General features: G+C 42.1%; 1 protein-coding gene across 1 annotated transcript; it reads right to left on the bottom strand.

The window, feature by feature from the left end:
• Positions 1 to 1,983: 1,983 nt before the first annotated feature.
• On the bottom strand, positions 1,984 to 14,836 carry rab11fip2 (RAB11 family interacting protein 2 (class I)). The gene is made up of 6 exons (XM_084470892.1): positions 14,690 to 14,836; positions 13,722 to 14,320; positions 10,928 to 11,334; positions 10,140 to 10,488; positions 9,075 to 9,141; positions 1,984 to 6,861 (listed from the first exon to the last, which is right to left on the bottom strand). Exons 2-6 carry the CDS (start codon positions 14,072 to 14,074, stop codon positions 6,637 to 6,639), a joined length of 1,401 nt encoding a protein of 466 aa, XP_084327018.1. The 5' UTR covers positions 14,075 to 14,320; positions 14,690 to 14,836; the 3' UTR covers positions 1,984 to 6,636.
• Between the last annotated feature and the right edge of the window lie 860 nt (positions 14,837 to 15,696).

Here is a 15,696-nt window from a genome sequence, read left to right as displayed (position 1 = left end):
GTGTTACATTTGATTTACGTTATTAAAAAGATTTATTGGATTGAAGATACCATCTCGACTACCTGAAGATATCTGCTTTCGGGTGATTCGACAATTTGCGAGAGCTGCAATCATATCAGGGCCTCATTAGACAAAATCTACTCTTTAATGAAGAAGTCACGCGTATGTTGAAGGGGACGGTGTAAGCAGACTGTGTTTCTGGTTGTCATCTGCCTTTGTTCATACGACACCAGACGCGTGGTACCAATCAAAAGTGGACAATAGAGACACAATGGACAATGCGGGTCTCGGCGGTGTGTGCGACATCTGATTTATCTCAAGCACCCATTCAGAATGGCCAAACTAGCTAAGTGGGTGGGGTCCGGTACCCTGGGGGGGTTGTGAAGAGCTAGACTTGACATCTGGCCTCCGATCATCAGACAAGTTCAGGCCAGCTGTCCAAAGAGAAAGGTCTGGTTTTCTCCTTAAAAACACCTCATCCATCTGGTAAATTTCCCCCTCATATCGGCTCCTCTTATGATTGCCGCAGGCGTATCCATTCAGACGCGTGTGTTGTGACACTGATCCTGGCAATGACGCCCATCCATTTTTAAAAGGTAGTGCAGGTTACCCCACGCGTGGCCCCCTCTGGCACACATGTCCACACGCGTGTGCTCTCTCTCAAGATGCTCACCTGTCACAGTGACCAAACCCACCCATGGTTTCTTACATAAAACGTGTTTACAAGATATTTCCTCAAATTACAGCCATATGATATAATGAACAGCGCACTAATGGCTGTTCATTTAGTGTATTCAGGGGACGCGTGCCACTGCCATACAATAGCTGGGTTCTGTGAAATCCAATCCTCTGATGAAGGTGTGAGGCTGACAAAGAGTTTTTCAATTAGCTTATGAATACAACAGGTGACACCTACATAAAGCCCAATTACACACTTATTTGTGTTTGGTGTTTTTTAGAAATGGAATATAACTTAATACACCAAGATTAAAAATTAATTACGAAAGCATGCTGCCATTGCGGGGCTTAAGCGAGCCAGTGAACTACTTAGTTCCCCTTGGGTTCTGCTCGTGACACTGGATCTTTCTCAAGCAGGATCATGATGCAGCGAGACTTGAACAATCTTCAATTTATAAATGGTCTAAAAAAAGCAAGTTGCCCAGTGAATTTACCCAGTGACTTTCTCACCATGGTGAAATGACAAATTAAGAACTGACAGAACAGGTGAAGATGTTAAACATCACAACATTGTTCCAAGTAAATGGCAGCAATCAAGACACTGAATAAATATAGGGCGATGTGGTGGCTTCGTATCCTGAACCCTTTTGAGTAGCAATGCTGTCAATCCCCAACGGCGACTGTCTGTCCTGGTCTGCGGTGGCCATTTACTTTTGTTTTGAGCTGTTTTTTCGAGGAGAGGTCATGTTTTAACTTGCTATTCGAAGACGTATCACAGAAGAAAAAATAGAAAGTAAAAGAGTGCCACATCTCAAAAGGTTTCACATACACTTCTTGCTAATTAAATGGGCGTTTTAACTAGCAACATCGCTACTCGGTTGACAAACCATGCCTCTTCTCTCTTTTTGTTTTGCAGGATGAAAAAGCATGGGAAATTCTTAAGAACAAAAGAGCCACTTAGAGCAACCAGAAAATAGAAGCTGGACACAAAAGAGCACAAATTAGCAACTCTAAATGGCAGTTTAACCGCCACTTACAGGAGAGATCTAATAAATTAATGTAATATTATCTGTCACAATAATAATACAACAGGTGGTCAATTTATTCCCTGTGTTATATCCACCACTGATCAATTTATTCAAAGTAAAATACTAAAGAATAAAGACAGAACTTGCTAAATCATATATGTAAATACTACATATACTACATCATAATGTAGTATTTAGCTATGCATAATATTAGAAAAAAAGTAATAAGTAAAAAAAAGTATATTATTGTGTACAGTGTATTTATTGAAAAGAGCAATACAATTGTGCTTGTGCCCTCAAAAACATCCAGTGGATTGCATCAAATGACAATAAATGAATGGGAAGTGCATCACAGAAAGCCTTTAATGCACTGCTTGATTTAGTACTGAATACAGCTGTTGCTATTCATCGTGTTATTTTGCATTACCTTTAAAACTCAATGTTTATGAACAGCATGGGGATCATCAAAACCTTTCATTCCCTTCACGTGTACGGGCTGTTTTATAGGAATTCAATGTGATAAAATGTAAATGTAATTCAAAAATATATAATTGCATACAGTTGTGGCACAAAAAATTATAAACCTGTAACAATCATATAAAGCATTGTAATGCACATCGAGACTTGCCAGAGTACAGTAACATTCTTGCTCGGTATTGTGTCAGGCCGTTTTTGTTTCGTAAACACAATACTTACCAGTCTTTTTTGTAATGTGAATTGTAAGGACTAAACAGCTAACTAATAACTTGAATATAATCATAGTTAAATAGAAAGTAATCTTTCTTATGTTGTGATTGTTGTTCATACCGCCATTGATTGTTTCTATTATATTATCAGCACTCAACTTGATCAAAGTTGTTTAAGCTTAAGTTATTTAAGTTATTTAAGCTTTCTTTCACTTCATCAAAATATCCATTTATTGTTTTGGTCTGGGTGTTATGGTCTCCCTTAAACTACTACTAGTTCAATATTCTGCTGGAAACGTTTATCAAATTAAGAATTGATGAAAATAGTTCTAATACTGTAAATGGAAAATTAACAAAAGGGCTATACATTGTTATAGCTTTGTATTTTTTCAACAAACGGAATATAATTCAACGTGTGTTTTTTTTAACAGTTGTTAAGCACTAAATAGCAAAGCAGAACAAATAATACACCTATTTGTTTCAAAATAAAATGCAAATATCCAGGTAATAAAGTTTGTTGGCAAGTCATTATGCAAAAGTGAAAATCTTGTGAAATAATGACTATTTTAATTTTATAAAAGAAATATTTTAGACCTTAAATGTGTCTACTATTTTTAGCACTTTTTTTGTAATTACACAAAGGGGCCTTAGTGACAATAAAATAATAGACTTATTCATTTTATAAATATTTATTTTAATATCTACTGTAGACAGGGAATGTAGTACTTGATTGACTTGAAAATGTGTAAAAATGTGTGCCGTTAGAACAGACATTTGTGTCACATAAGGTAACGTAACGTAATAAAAATGGTCCAAATTTAGGTAAACAGTTATGTGTCTTAACAACATGGGGGTAAGAAAGAAAAAATTAAATAGTCTTTACTTTGAGAATGCCTAAAACTTAAAGTAAACAGAAGGTTAAATAAACTCCTTAGTGTAAAGCTTTGTGAATTAAATTATTAAGACAATGATGCATTCCAAAGCCAACCACCATACATTCAGTTTAGGGAAATGTTGGTTCAGAATTAGCTAGGACTAACAAAAGTGATCTATGTGTATATACCTCAGACAGACCTACTTAGCAGCAGACAGTTTTTTTAAAACATATAGCAGGTTAACACTTAGGGGGAAAAGTGTTTTGTAGTTGCAACTTTTTTTTGCTCTGTTTGATCTTGTAAAACTCCAAATATATCCAGTATATCACTTTGTCACACGTGTAAGTTAGTGTAATACAGTGTAAAGGTCAAATATAAAAACCATCTCAGATTAACACATCTGAGACCAAACGTGTCCACATGAGCAGAAGAGTAAGGTCAAGTAAACTCAGATCATCAGAGCGAGTGATATATACATGCATCCAAACACAATGTAAGATTCTGAGTAAATGTGTACATTTAGCAGAAGACAAAGCATGGTTTAACACTGTACACCTCTTCTTTTCCTTTCAATTGGCTTCAACGTAATAAATGTAAACCTTTAAATTAGTAACTAAACCAGAGTATCAAAATAAAAAAAGGATCAGCCTTTCCCATTCCAGAGAAAAAAAAAACATTAAGTACCATTACCAAATATAATCATGTATATATATTTCTTTAACACTAGTTAAAACTACTAGCAACATTTAGTAGCATTTTTATCCCACAAGCACATAGCATAAGATGACTGCAATTGAAAATAAAAAAAGACAAATTATAATTTTCTTTGCAGAGAGTACATATGTAGTTAAGAGGATATTGCTAAATATGGAAACAAAACAATGCAACGAGAACCTTCAATATAAGCAGATATCCAGTGTAAAAAATGTACGTGTCTTTGCAAAAATAAAATCTGGCATAAAGTGACATTTTACTTCATAACATACTTTTTATTCCCAGCACGACCATCTTCATGAGTTTAAAAGCACTTAACCTCAGCAGCCAATTGCTTTCACCGTTGTTCCCATGCCCCAAAACCCACCTTTCTGGTGCAAGTAATTGCAAACAGAGAAAAATAATTTTACCCAAACTAAAATGCAGTCCATCCGGAAGATGTTTCGTGTAACAGTATACTGCACTGTGTCTGGTTTATGTAACTGTACCCCGTAATGTGTGTCAGAAATGCATGCTTCTGGGCTTGGACATCAAAATGCATATTAGGAAAACGACAACACATAACTGACGAGTATTAATTACGGTAATAATGGTGGTTCAAATTAATAAAAATGAAGGCAATTTTAGGCAATTCTAAGTGACTGGCTTATGTGCTTGTGTAAAAATGAAATATCATGTTCACAAGTTTCCTCAAAATGATCTATTTAAGTATTTAGTTTCTCTACCGAGAATGTCGTTTTTTACATCAACTAATAAATACTGACATAATAAATAGGGCCCTATTACTTTGCTATCGTAATGCTCGGATGTCTGTGTGGTTCGTACCTCAACCAAGTATAATAAGGTCCATTTAGTATTTTCAGCATTGGATAGATGATTTTTAGCTGCTAGTAGACAAATTTGGCGATGTCTGGCAATACCATCAATGGTGACTTTAAATTTACAGGATTAAAATCACACAATGACTATAGAGGATCTCCAATCCATTCTACAGAGGCCCGCCATTCCTTCTGTTGCACTTAGGAGGATATGTTTCCACCGGGACAATGATCCTGCACATGCATGGAGGCGGGGCTGACACTGGGCTTGACATGTGCTGTGCTGACATTGCTCCTTCTCCTCCACAGTCACCTGACCTTGACCCCATTAGAACATCTCCAGGGGACAGGTCGGAGGAGGGAACGGGTAAAACGTACTGTAACTTCCACAAGACACTGTAACGGAGCCACTTGTAAAACAGAAGCAGACACAAGAGGGCAAGCTTCGATTTACGAAAAACATGAACAGGTCAACCAGTGAACCTGTTCTTAAAGTATTATTCTGCCTCTCGGTTAATACCATCTACAAATTGTTCTTGATTTGTATTGGTGAAAATAATAAATATTAATAATAATGATCATGTACTGTATGTGTATGTAAAGTAAACATTCGTTTTTTAAATAAACAAGGGGGGGGAGGGGTTTTGGTTAGTAAACAGATACTTTTGGACTACACTAGTTAAATGTAAAAAAGCACTGAAAACTGTAATAGTGTCATAGTTTCTGCACCTGTAAGTATTGTCACACATTATTAAAGCAGATGTATACTTGTGTGAGTGATGACAGTGACAGTTCAGGGGGGTTTCCCTTCAGTGGGGTCACTTAATTCAAAATGAAATGATTTATAATTGAATGGTATTACATTCATAAATAAAGATTGTTAAGCAAGTAAGTATCTACAATCTACAAACGCAGCATTGGCTAATTTGGTAAGGGGGCTGTGAGTGCTTACAGGTGTGGCCTGTAGTGGACAGTAGTCCGGGTAGCACTGTAGTGCCAAGTGTAAACAGAGCAATTAAGGGTGCTATATGATCAACAACTTGACACCCACATCTTTTAGCAGACAGCCCACCACTACTTCTGCTACTGGGACATCTGCTCATCACAGATGTAGCTCCAGTCATACCAGGGGCTGCTGGCATCCATAGGACATGGCTGCCAAACACACAAGGAAGACTGGGCCACTTCATGCATGGGATATGCCTGAACGTGGCTTTCTCTTAATAGCCAAGCCTATTTATTTAATTAGAGACTTCAGTTGACTGGTTTGGGTTACTTCATCAAAATGGTGTGTACTCCCCAACAACCTTGAAGCATCATTGGGCAGAGTAGGGGTGGTGTTGGGGATATGATTGCTCTCGTCAGCCATATTTAGCCCCCAAATGCCTTGTTAACCATCTGTATTAGCCAAGGATTAGGATCTCCTGGGTGAGTGTGTGAAAAGTGTTTTGATTGTTCGGCAAGATGGTGCACCATTGATTCATTTAGTAATTGAAAGAAAATGAAAGAAAATCCAAATCAACAACCAAAGCAAAACTCAACCTAACCTGATATATCATTTATCCCAAAGAAGAAACCACGGAATTTCCCCTTAAGGAACTAATACTTAAAACATACGTAATTACATTAAATTACTCAGAGCGGAGTGAAAATAAATGATTTTTAAAAAAGATCTGAAACTAAATAAAAAATATATCATAAATTTGGCATTAGTCAAACTCCTTTGTATGGTCTTACTTTTCCAGTAAGTACTTTCTTCCTGACTACAGTACCAGTTAACCATCTCATTCTGCTCCTTCACCTCATCGAGTCTGCAAAAGGCATTGTTCTTTGATCCTCACTTTTTAGAGATTTTCCCCGCCTTCCTCTTTGGCTCATAGGGCGTCCGCAGGATGCTGGGGGTCTCCTCCATGACGCGCACCAGCAGGTTGTCGATGTAGTCTTCCAGCTCCCGTATGTGGGAGTCCTTCTTCCTCACCACCTCCTTCTGCTTGATGAGCTCCCGCACCACCTCCTCAAACGACAGATTGCTGTAGGCAGCCGCCGTCTCCTGGGGAGGCACCTGAAGGTATGAGGAGATATGCTGGTTGATTATTTTATTACACGTTAAAAGAGGGCCTTGCAATAAAACGGGTGGATTTTCTTTTTTTTTAATTAATAAAAGTAACACAGGAACTTCCACACAAACATAAAATGTGATTGCATCTTTTGATCTAAACTAAACATTTTCCCTTAGGGGTTGGAGCTGACAGACGCGAGGGACTTGATGACAGCGGAATTAGCAGGTATCTTTCAGTGTGTGGGGGTAAACAAATACCAGACAATCGGTTCACACGAATATTAACTTGCAACACAAATGAGCAAAATAAATGAGCACCAATGAAAGAATAAAAGACACAAGTAACATTCAACGGCAGGTAAAAGGGTATGACCAACCTATCAGTTCCTCGAAGGTCCATATTAGGTTTTTTCTTACATTCTGTGGGACAATGTGCCGGCCTATCTCACCAATAAAAAGGTCAGACCCTGAATCCAATCCAAGTCTAAGCCCTATCTTTGTTGGTGGAGGAGGAGGAGGAGGTGGAGGAGGTGGTAGTGGTGGTGGTGTGGGAGGGGGTGCCGCAGTACAGTACGTGCAGGCCATACCGCAAGGGCACAAGAGGAGCTGTAATCATTTTTAATGAGGGACCACTTTATCAGTCCAGTGCTGGGCATCCTCCCCCATACAGAGAGAGCAGCTAAGTCTTAACCCTGTTTTAAATACCACGCTTATCAGCTCCCACTCCCATGCACTAGTCAGCCCGCTCTCGCTGTATATAAAAGACAATGCAAAAAAAAAAAAAGAAAGAAGAAGAGAGAGAGAGCCCAGATTGGGCCGGCTCCCTGCATATCTTATCGGTTTTAACAACACACAGGCTACTGTGAGGCTTACACGCATAGGGAACGCTTGGAAAACAGTCTGAGTCACCAATTCCTCACAGACAACATAAAGAGATCTTACGGGGGAAATAATACGCTGGGGCTTTTAAAAGCAATAGGAGCCAGTCCACCCCAAGGAAATTAGGGCTGCTTCCACATACCAGCCTCGCTCCATCATCCACACACACACACACACCAAACTATGTAATCAAGCGCTATAACGGCTAGTGACAAAGGCCTGGAAATGACCATGAACTGGCACAGTAATGATGACCATTTTCCTGCGATCAGCAGTGAGAGGAAGATAAGGCGCACACTTGGCATTCTCCACTTGTCTCATTACTATTTCTAATGAGCTCAGCCTCTAAAAGCTCAGTCCTTTGAAATCGCTCACTGTCCACACCACACCCACCACCACCACCACCACCCCCGCTGCCACCACCACAACCTCCACTCCTCCCATCACCACCCCACTCCCACTCCCTCCCCTCATGTGGTTAATTAGCCAGTGGAGGCAGAGGAAATGGGAACTGCCATGTCTGCCCGGGTGCCGCTGCCTTGCACAGGGGGCACATGTGTGGCTACCGACAGCCCTCAACACCCACGGAGGAAGGTGAGGAAAGCCATTATCAGCATTCACTTTCCCATTTAGCCGGCACTTTGTCCACCCCTATCGCTGACATAGAAATACCTTCCTTCTCTCTCTCTCTCTGAAACGCTATGGTTTGTTTCGGAAAATAAGCACACACACACACACACACACACACACACACACACACAAAGAAAAAGAAGCATATGATGACAGTACTTTAAATACCAACTACCCGTTTGCTAAACAAAAAGAAAAAGGGGAAGGAGAAAATAAACTCCTCCAATTACAGAGCGAGTTTAGCAAACTACTACACCTGACCTTGGAGACCACATTTTCACACCACTTCATATAATGACAGGATCAGAGATGACAAACAGTGTCTGCATCTGCTAATTAGTTGAATGGCAACTCTGGATTTCTCAAAAGGCCTCAGAGATCATCGTCACCAGCTGCAATGTCAGATGAGACTGAAAGTTCTCAATTAAAAGTCTGCATGGCACAAATCACATTGCCGCCCTGCACTTATGTTACAGGGCCTAGTTTTCCATTTGATGTTACCAATAACCATCTCTGGATTACACATTACATTGAGTTAAAACAAATGTGTATATAGTAAAATTAGGTATTATTTTAATAATACCTAATACCTTTTTCAATGATACAAATCACCCTGCTGTCCCAATGACAGCAGGGATATTTTTATCCCCCATAAGCAACAATTCACTAGCATTTTATGAGTGGTGAGTGACTGGTTAGCCTCTTACATTTTTCTTGACATCTCTGGTTTTCTGGCCAAACTTGAGGTCTCCTTTTGCTGTTGGCTTTGTATCACTGGAAAAAAAACAAAAAACAGCAAGACAATCTTCAATGACAAATCGGAAAACATTAGCTTAAAAGAAAATGGGTTGGGTGGGATCAATATCAATCATATGAGGTTTTCCTTTATTTTGTGTGCAGGGAGATACACAAATGTTATGGTCCAAACCACGGTTGCTTTTATTCATCTGCTATCACCGAGGCAGCGGTATGGATGATGGGCTGCTGTCTACGGCGAGATTAGTGGTTAATTGGTTGGTCTATCGCTCTGAAAGATCTCATTACTGTAGCTCAGAGGGCTCCGTTATCAAGCCCGAGCTCTCTAAAGAGTCACTAATGACACCTTCCAGTCTGATTAACCAGGTCTTAAACACAGTGCTCACCCACACGGTGCCAATACCTGGCCTCTGTGTGCAGGGGAGGAAATACATGTGATAGGTGCAAGGAAATACATGAAATAGTGCTGAAAGTAGTCTCTCGAGTCTTGAAGCAACTTGTTTCAAGAGACAGAAAAAAGGAAGTCTTGGGATAAAACAGAGGCTGGATGAGGCCATGAGTCACAAAGAATTTGTTAGGAAAACTAGAGTTTCTGTTTCTCAGCCGTTTGTCCACGGTGCAAGTGTCCCACTCATTGGGCCCATGTATACTAAAGCATGGTTTGAATCAGGGTTAGGGTCAGATGGTGATGAGTCATTACTGCATGGTTTAAATCAGGGTTAGGGTCAGACACCTGGTGATGAGTCATTACTGCATGGTTTAAATCAGGGTTTAGAGTCAGATGGTGTTGAGTCGTTACAGCATGGTTTAAATCAGGGTTTAGGGTCAGATGGTGTTGAGTCGTTACAGCATGGTTTAAATCAGGGTTTAGGGTCAGATGGTGTTGAGTCGTTACAGCATGGTTTAAATCAGGGTTTAGGGTCAGATGGTGTTGAGTCGTTACAGCATGGTTTAAATCAGGGGCCAGATACCCGGTGTTCAGAGTCTTTACGCCATCAGCGGTACGGGTAAGATACCTGGTTTTGAACCCGGAGTTGAACGGGTTGGTGAACTGCACGTCAGTGCTGAAGGGGTTGGCCACGCGGAGGTCGCTGGTGCTGCCGGTGCGGGCGCCGTTGGTCGCCTTGCGCGCGTCCTTCTTGCCCGTCACGCGCTCCAGCAGGCTCACCTTCTCCTTCTTCTCGCGCCGCTCACCTCCCCGTTCCCAGGCCGCCGCCTCCCCCTGGAAGGGGTTGGGGTTGTGGTTGCGGGGCAGCGTGGCGTACTTCTGCGGCAGGCCGTCACTGAGGTCCCCGAAGGGGTCGCCGCCGGCCTCGCCGCCCGCGTAGTCGGGCACGTCGCTCTGCGAACGCCGGTGGGGCCCGCCTGGAAACGAACAAACAACACAGAAACCACCGTCAGAAAGTGTCCTTGTAGGTCTTTAAGATATTTGTCCATGGTTTGTATTTGTTCCGGTTGTGGGGTTTTACAAATGTTCTGTTAAGTTTGAGGAGTGGAAATTCACCAACTCAAATCTTATGATCAGTCTGATTCACTGCATGCTCCTAACAAGTCTAGAGCAACTCGGGATACTCTAACAAGTACTCTCACGAGTCTCTGTGTCTCTCTGCAGGTAAACAGACACTATAGAAGCATGACCCAATATGTTTGGATTAAATCACACAATATGACAAACAAATAGTTTCTACAAATTTGTGATGGTGTGTGTATCACTACAATGCACATCAAAACGGTAAATCACAAATACACAGAGCAGCCCAATCGGGGTCGTGTCTTGCAGGCAAAAGCATGGATCTCTCCTCACCACTTTCATCGATGGAGTTCATAGAGTCCAGCTTGGGCCGGACGTGGGTCCCGATGAGGTCTGACATGGAGTGCGCAGCGGACAGCTTGTGGGAGCCGGCCAGCAGCTTCCTCTTGGCCTTGGACTCGGGCGGAGGCTGGGCCTCGGGGCCATGCAGAGGCTGCTGCTGCTCCGGGTCGCACAGGGCGGAGCGCGGCAGGATGGCCGAGGAGGTGTCCGAGGAGCTGTCGTGCTTGCGGCCCTTCATCTTGCCCTTGAGCATGGAGAAGGGCGAGCGGGGCTTGTCCTTCATGGAGGACAGGTCGAACATGCTGGCCGTCATGTTGTTCCTCATGAACTGGATGCTGACCTGGATGCGGCCCCGCTCCTTCCTCTTCTTCCCCGGCTTGGACTCCAGGGCGTACCAGCTGGGGGGGAGGCAGAGACCGGTTTAGACCAGCACGTCAGAGACCAAACGCTCGATATCTATAGAAAGGCTAAAGCAGTTAACAGTTCACTATGCATTAAAAACAACAAGCGTATATGATTTAAATGGTTCAGTCACTGAGGCAGGTGGCTGAAACACTAGAGGAAGCCAAGTGGACAGTCGCTCAAATTGTCAGACCACGTTCTGCCATTGACCCTGATTGACATAACATGGTATAGGCCTGATTCCATTCATTTCCGAGTCGGTTATTGACATTTGTTTATATCCAAAAATATATACATTATTTTGATAATTTGACCCACCCTAAGCTAACAAAATGTATTTTTTGTGTGTGTTTTATTATGCTTTTCAGCTCTTTGTGGATAACCAGTAAGCCTGTTTATTCTAACAGCTGTGATCCGAATGTCATTCAACAGTAACACAAATACTACAGCTTTATAGATTTCCTTTACTGGCCCGAATTTTATTTGAATTTCACAAGGGAAACATTTATTATTCAAAGGATAAACATTATTTCCTGCAACCTAAATGTTAAGAAATAGCCTAGCATTGAATAATGATGGTGCGCCATTTCATGCTGCTTTTGGTATCTATTTGTTTAACCCTCTTTGCTTTCTCGAGCAAAAGTAATGGGATTTATGACTTAACCATGACGGAAAAATTTGACATTTGCACAAATCTGGCCTTTAGTCAGTGCTGCGGCGGGCTGTTGCAACAACCTGTTACAGGACGGCCCTGCAGTTCATATGGCTAAAGAAAGCGTGAAGTTCCTGTGGATTATATACACACCTGCCATGTCAGTTTTCATATTAACCATGGAAAAAAAAAAAAAAAAAAAGAGTAAAACACAAGAATAAATCAAGAAAGGGCCTGTTTCGAGGGTCTCAGTGAAGGGGCTCCGCGGGCCCTCGGTTCCCAGTGGGGCGGGCAGCCGCGGTCTGCTGCCGCTGCTGAAGAGGTGCGCGGTGCGGTCCGGGCCGGCGCTTCACGTGACCGTCAAGGCCAAGCTCAACCTCCCACCCCCTCGGAACCGCCATACTCCCACCCTAACCACACCGCTGGTGGGAACCGCCACACATTCAACACACACACACACACACACACACACACACACACACACACACACACACACACACACACACACACACACACACACACACACACACACACACACACACACACACACACACACACACACACACACACAGGTGCTCGATAATTAAGGGGGGGAGGCCTTCTCGGATATCAGGACGGACGTTCCTCCTCGAGACGGCAGTTCAAAACAACACTGAACCACAAGCGAGGTGGGACAGGGATACAGTACAGTATCTACAGGACGGGCCTGATTGTCAGGGTGCATGGGGTTTGTGATGAGGCCATAGGGTTCACAATGGAGAAATATATCCATTACAGCGTGCCTGATGTGAAATCTTGTTTAGCCCAGCAGATGAACTCAACCCTTCCAGTAACCATGCCGATAATGAAACATTGTGATTCCCTGCAACTGATTGGGGAAGAGGAACCAGATTGGTATCTGTACCTACTCAAACCTCTTCTTTGTCTAGATTATTCTGGATTATTCTGGCCCCATCATAAGACAATAATTGCACATGGGTGTGCCAGGCTTAGTTGGCCAACACCCACATATTGTACTTAGTTCTGACACCACCCCGTGACATTATGTTTTTTTATGTTTTTCAAAACATTGTGCGGGGCCTGAGCAGCACTACTAACAACTAATCAGACATGTTTATCCAGCTCCACCACATTCAATTTAGCTGGCTGCTTCTCCAGAAATCATGACTGAAAACACTGAAATCCACGTCCAGATAATCTCACAACTATGTGGGGTATTTAATGGCTAAGCTTCTTGTGTGTACAGTATTAAAAAGGCAAAATCCCAACCGGAAGGAGCAAAGCTAGTGTTATTATTTTTACAGAGCAACAATGGATTCCCTAGGGAAGGGTCCCAGGCGAATACTCTGTACCACAATGGGAGATCACTGTACAACTTAAACCTCTGCTATGCTTTTCCACCAGGACCAATTTAAGTTAAAAGAGTTGTGCAGTCCATCTATCTGTTAGAGCCTAATAAACACAGGGTTAGGGGTTTGATTCCTACAGGGGCCATCCATGTTAAGTGAGAAAATAATCAACCATTCTAAAAAAATACTATTATAATGGTTTTAGTACACCCTTTTCCTTAGTCAACCTTCTGGATGTGGTGTAGTAGAAGCCAAACCTAAAACGGTATAATAGTACATAGTCTTGTATAGTTAGGAACCACAAGTGTAATATATTAAGAGAAAAAAAGCAATGGATTTTTGCAGCGCTGAATAGAAACACAGACGTTTTTCAGACACTTACTCTGTTTTCCGTCGTTGCTTGTTGTCGAAGATTTCATTGAGGTTGATGAACCTCTGGCCCAGGAACTTGTCCATCCCGACCAAGGACCGGTGCATCACGATGAAGCAGAGCTCATACACCTCCGGGTTGCCCTCTAACAGCAGACCCGGCAGTTCAAAGGAGGCTTCTTCCCTCCAGATGGGCTCAAGTGTTTTCTCTGCCACGGATGTGGAGTACTTTTCCTTTCCCAGCTGGATGATAGTGTAAGCATCATTGGTTCCATTCTTGCCTTTGGCTTGCAAACCGGTTGCTTGCAGAACAGTGGCTTGGACATGCGTTGGGAACCACTTCTGAGACTGTTCCAACAGTGACATGGTTAGCTCGTTTTTATTTGTAGTGGTGGGGCATTCAATTGGTAAGTTACATTCAATTAATCATAAATTATCTTTAGTTAGTGTTGAATGCATGAAGCATGATTTGTTATGGCTGTGGGTTGGTTGACATGATGCTGCATAGAATAGTGTTACTATGACTCGTCATCGAAAGGAAAAAAGCCAAAACAGGTCGTAAATCTGAGCCAGCCCCATTTTTACATTATGTCCAAGCCACTGACAGGTCACCTGCAAATACGAAGAAGAACGGAGAATAGAAATCATGAGCATGATCATGACGATGAGGATGATGAAGATTAGTATTGTGATTAACTGCAGTGACAGACAGTGACAGGCTTCAACTGTTACAACTGCATGTGCGATGAATCAGATATGTTCAATGATTCGTACTGTCATTACGTGAAAGGTAAGAAACCTAAGAAAGACCGATTCCTACTGGTCTGAACATTAACAGAGGGAACGCCATTGGTATTGTACAGTGCTGAGAGAGGAAGCTATACTGCTGTATTGGCTATAAGTATTGTTAGCCGTGTCCAGCTAGCAGCCAATAACTTACAATTCCTATACAGACAGGCCACTGATTATATAGTTACTTACCTAAATTTTCCCACCGTTTCCCACCGGTAAAATAAGCCGCTCATGCCTTCTGCATAAGATGGGCTGCCGGACACTAATATTTTATTATCCGATGTTTATTAGCCGAAAACAATCTTATAAATCTTACGGATTCTGGTCATTGGATCCACTCGGCCAGGGGATGGCTTTACTTCCTGATGTGACGTCATTTCCTCTCGCAGCGTGGAATGTCTGTCAAACACACCCGCGAACAAAGCGACACCTACAACACAGGTTTTGGCCAAACTAAAATATTACTAATAATAACCAACAATAGACAAAATAAAAACGACATAAAAGACAATGCTGTAAAAGGGAGCAATTTAGCTAATTATCTTATTTATTCAACACATTCATATATCAATACAGTGATACAGAATCCATAAGCCTTGTTGTAATAGTAGTATCTGAATCAGAATTCATTACACATAGCTTATGTATAATAAAATAACTATTCAACTATTGTATTATTCCGTCCTCTTTAAAATCATCACTGCATACGTGATTTTATGTGTGTGTGTGTGTGTGTGTGTGTGTGTGTGTGTGTGTGTGTGTGTGTGTGTGTGTGTGCGTGCGTGCGTGCGTGCGTGCGTGTGTGTGTTTGCGAGGCTGCGGTGTGAGGCAGGGTGTCTGAGAAGTGGGACGGAGGGGCACTTCACCCGACGGGGGTTAATCATACAAACACCATGGCGGTGACATGGAGGTGCTGATAAAGAGCCTACTTGAATGAATAGAGAACTGCACGTCACCCCACTTGACAAGTAGATGGTAACCAAACACACCTGCCCGTGTTGGTTTTATCCCTGTGCTACAAACACTGCAGTATGTACATACCACAAGCCTTAGGTTGATGGGAGGCCATCCATCAAAGGGAGTTTACCGTTCTTATCCAGAGAACATCTCTAAATGAAATGCTAAGGCTTTGTAAAATATTGGGCTTTTAAAAAACAGGGTATCCAGAAGGCGATCCAGATTTTGGCACGTACCAT

Source organism: Micromesistius poutassou (assembly GCF_964030765.1).
Source record: "Micromesistius poutassou genome assembly, chromosome: 7".
NCBI lineage: Eukaryota > Metazoa > Chordata > Actinopteri > Gadiformes > Gadidae > Micromesistius > Micromesistius poutassou.
Note: the sequence above shows the minus strand (reverse complement) of the source record. Positions and strands in the feature narration are given on the sequence as shown.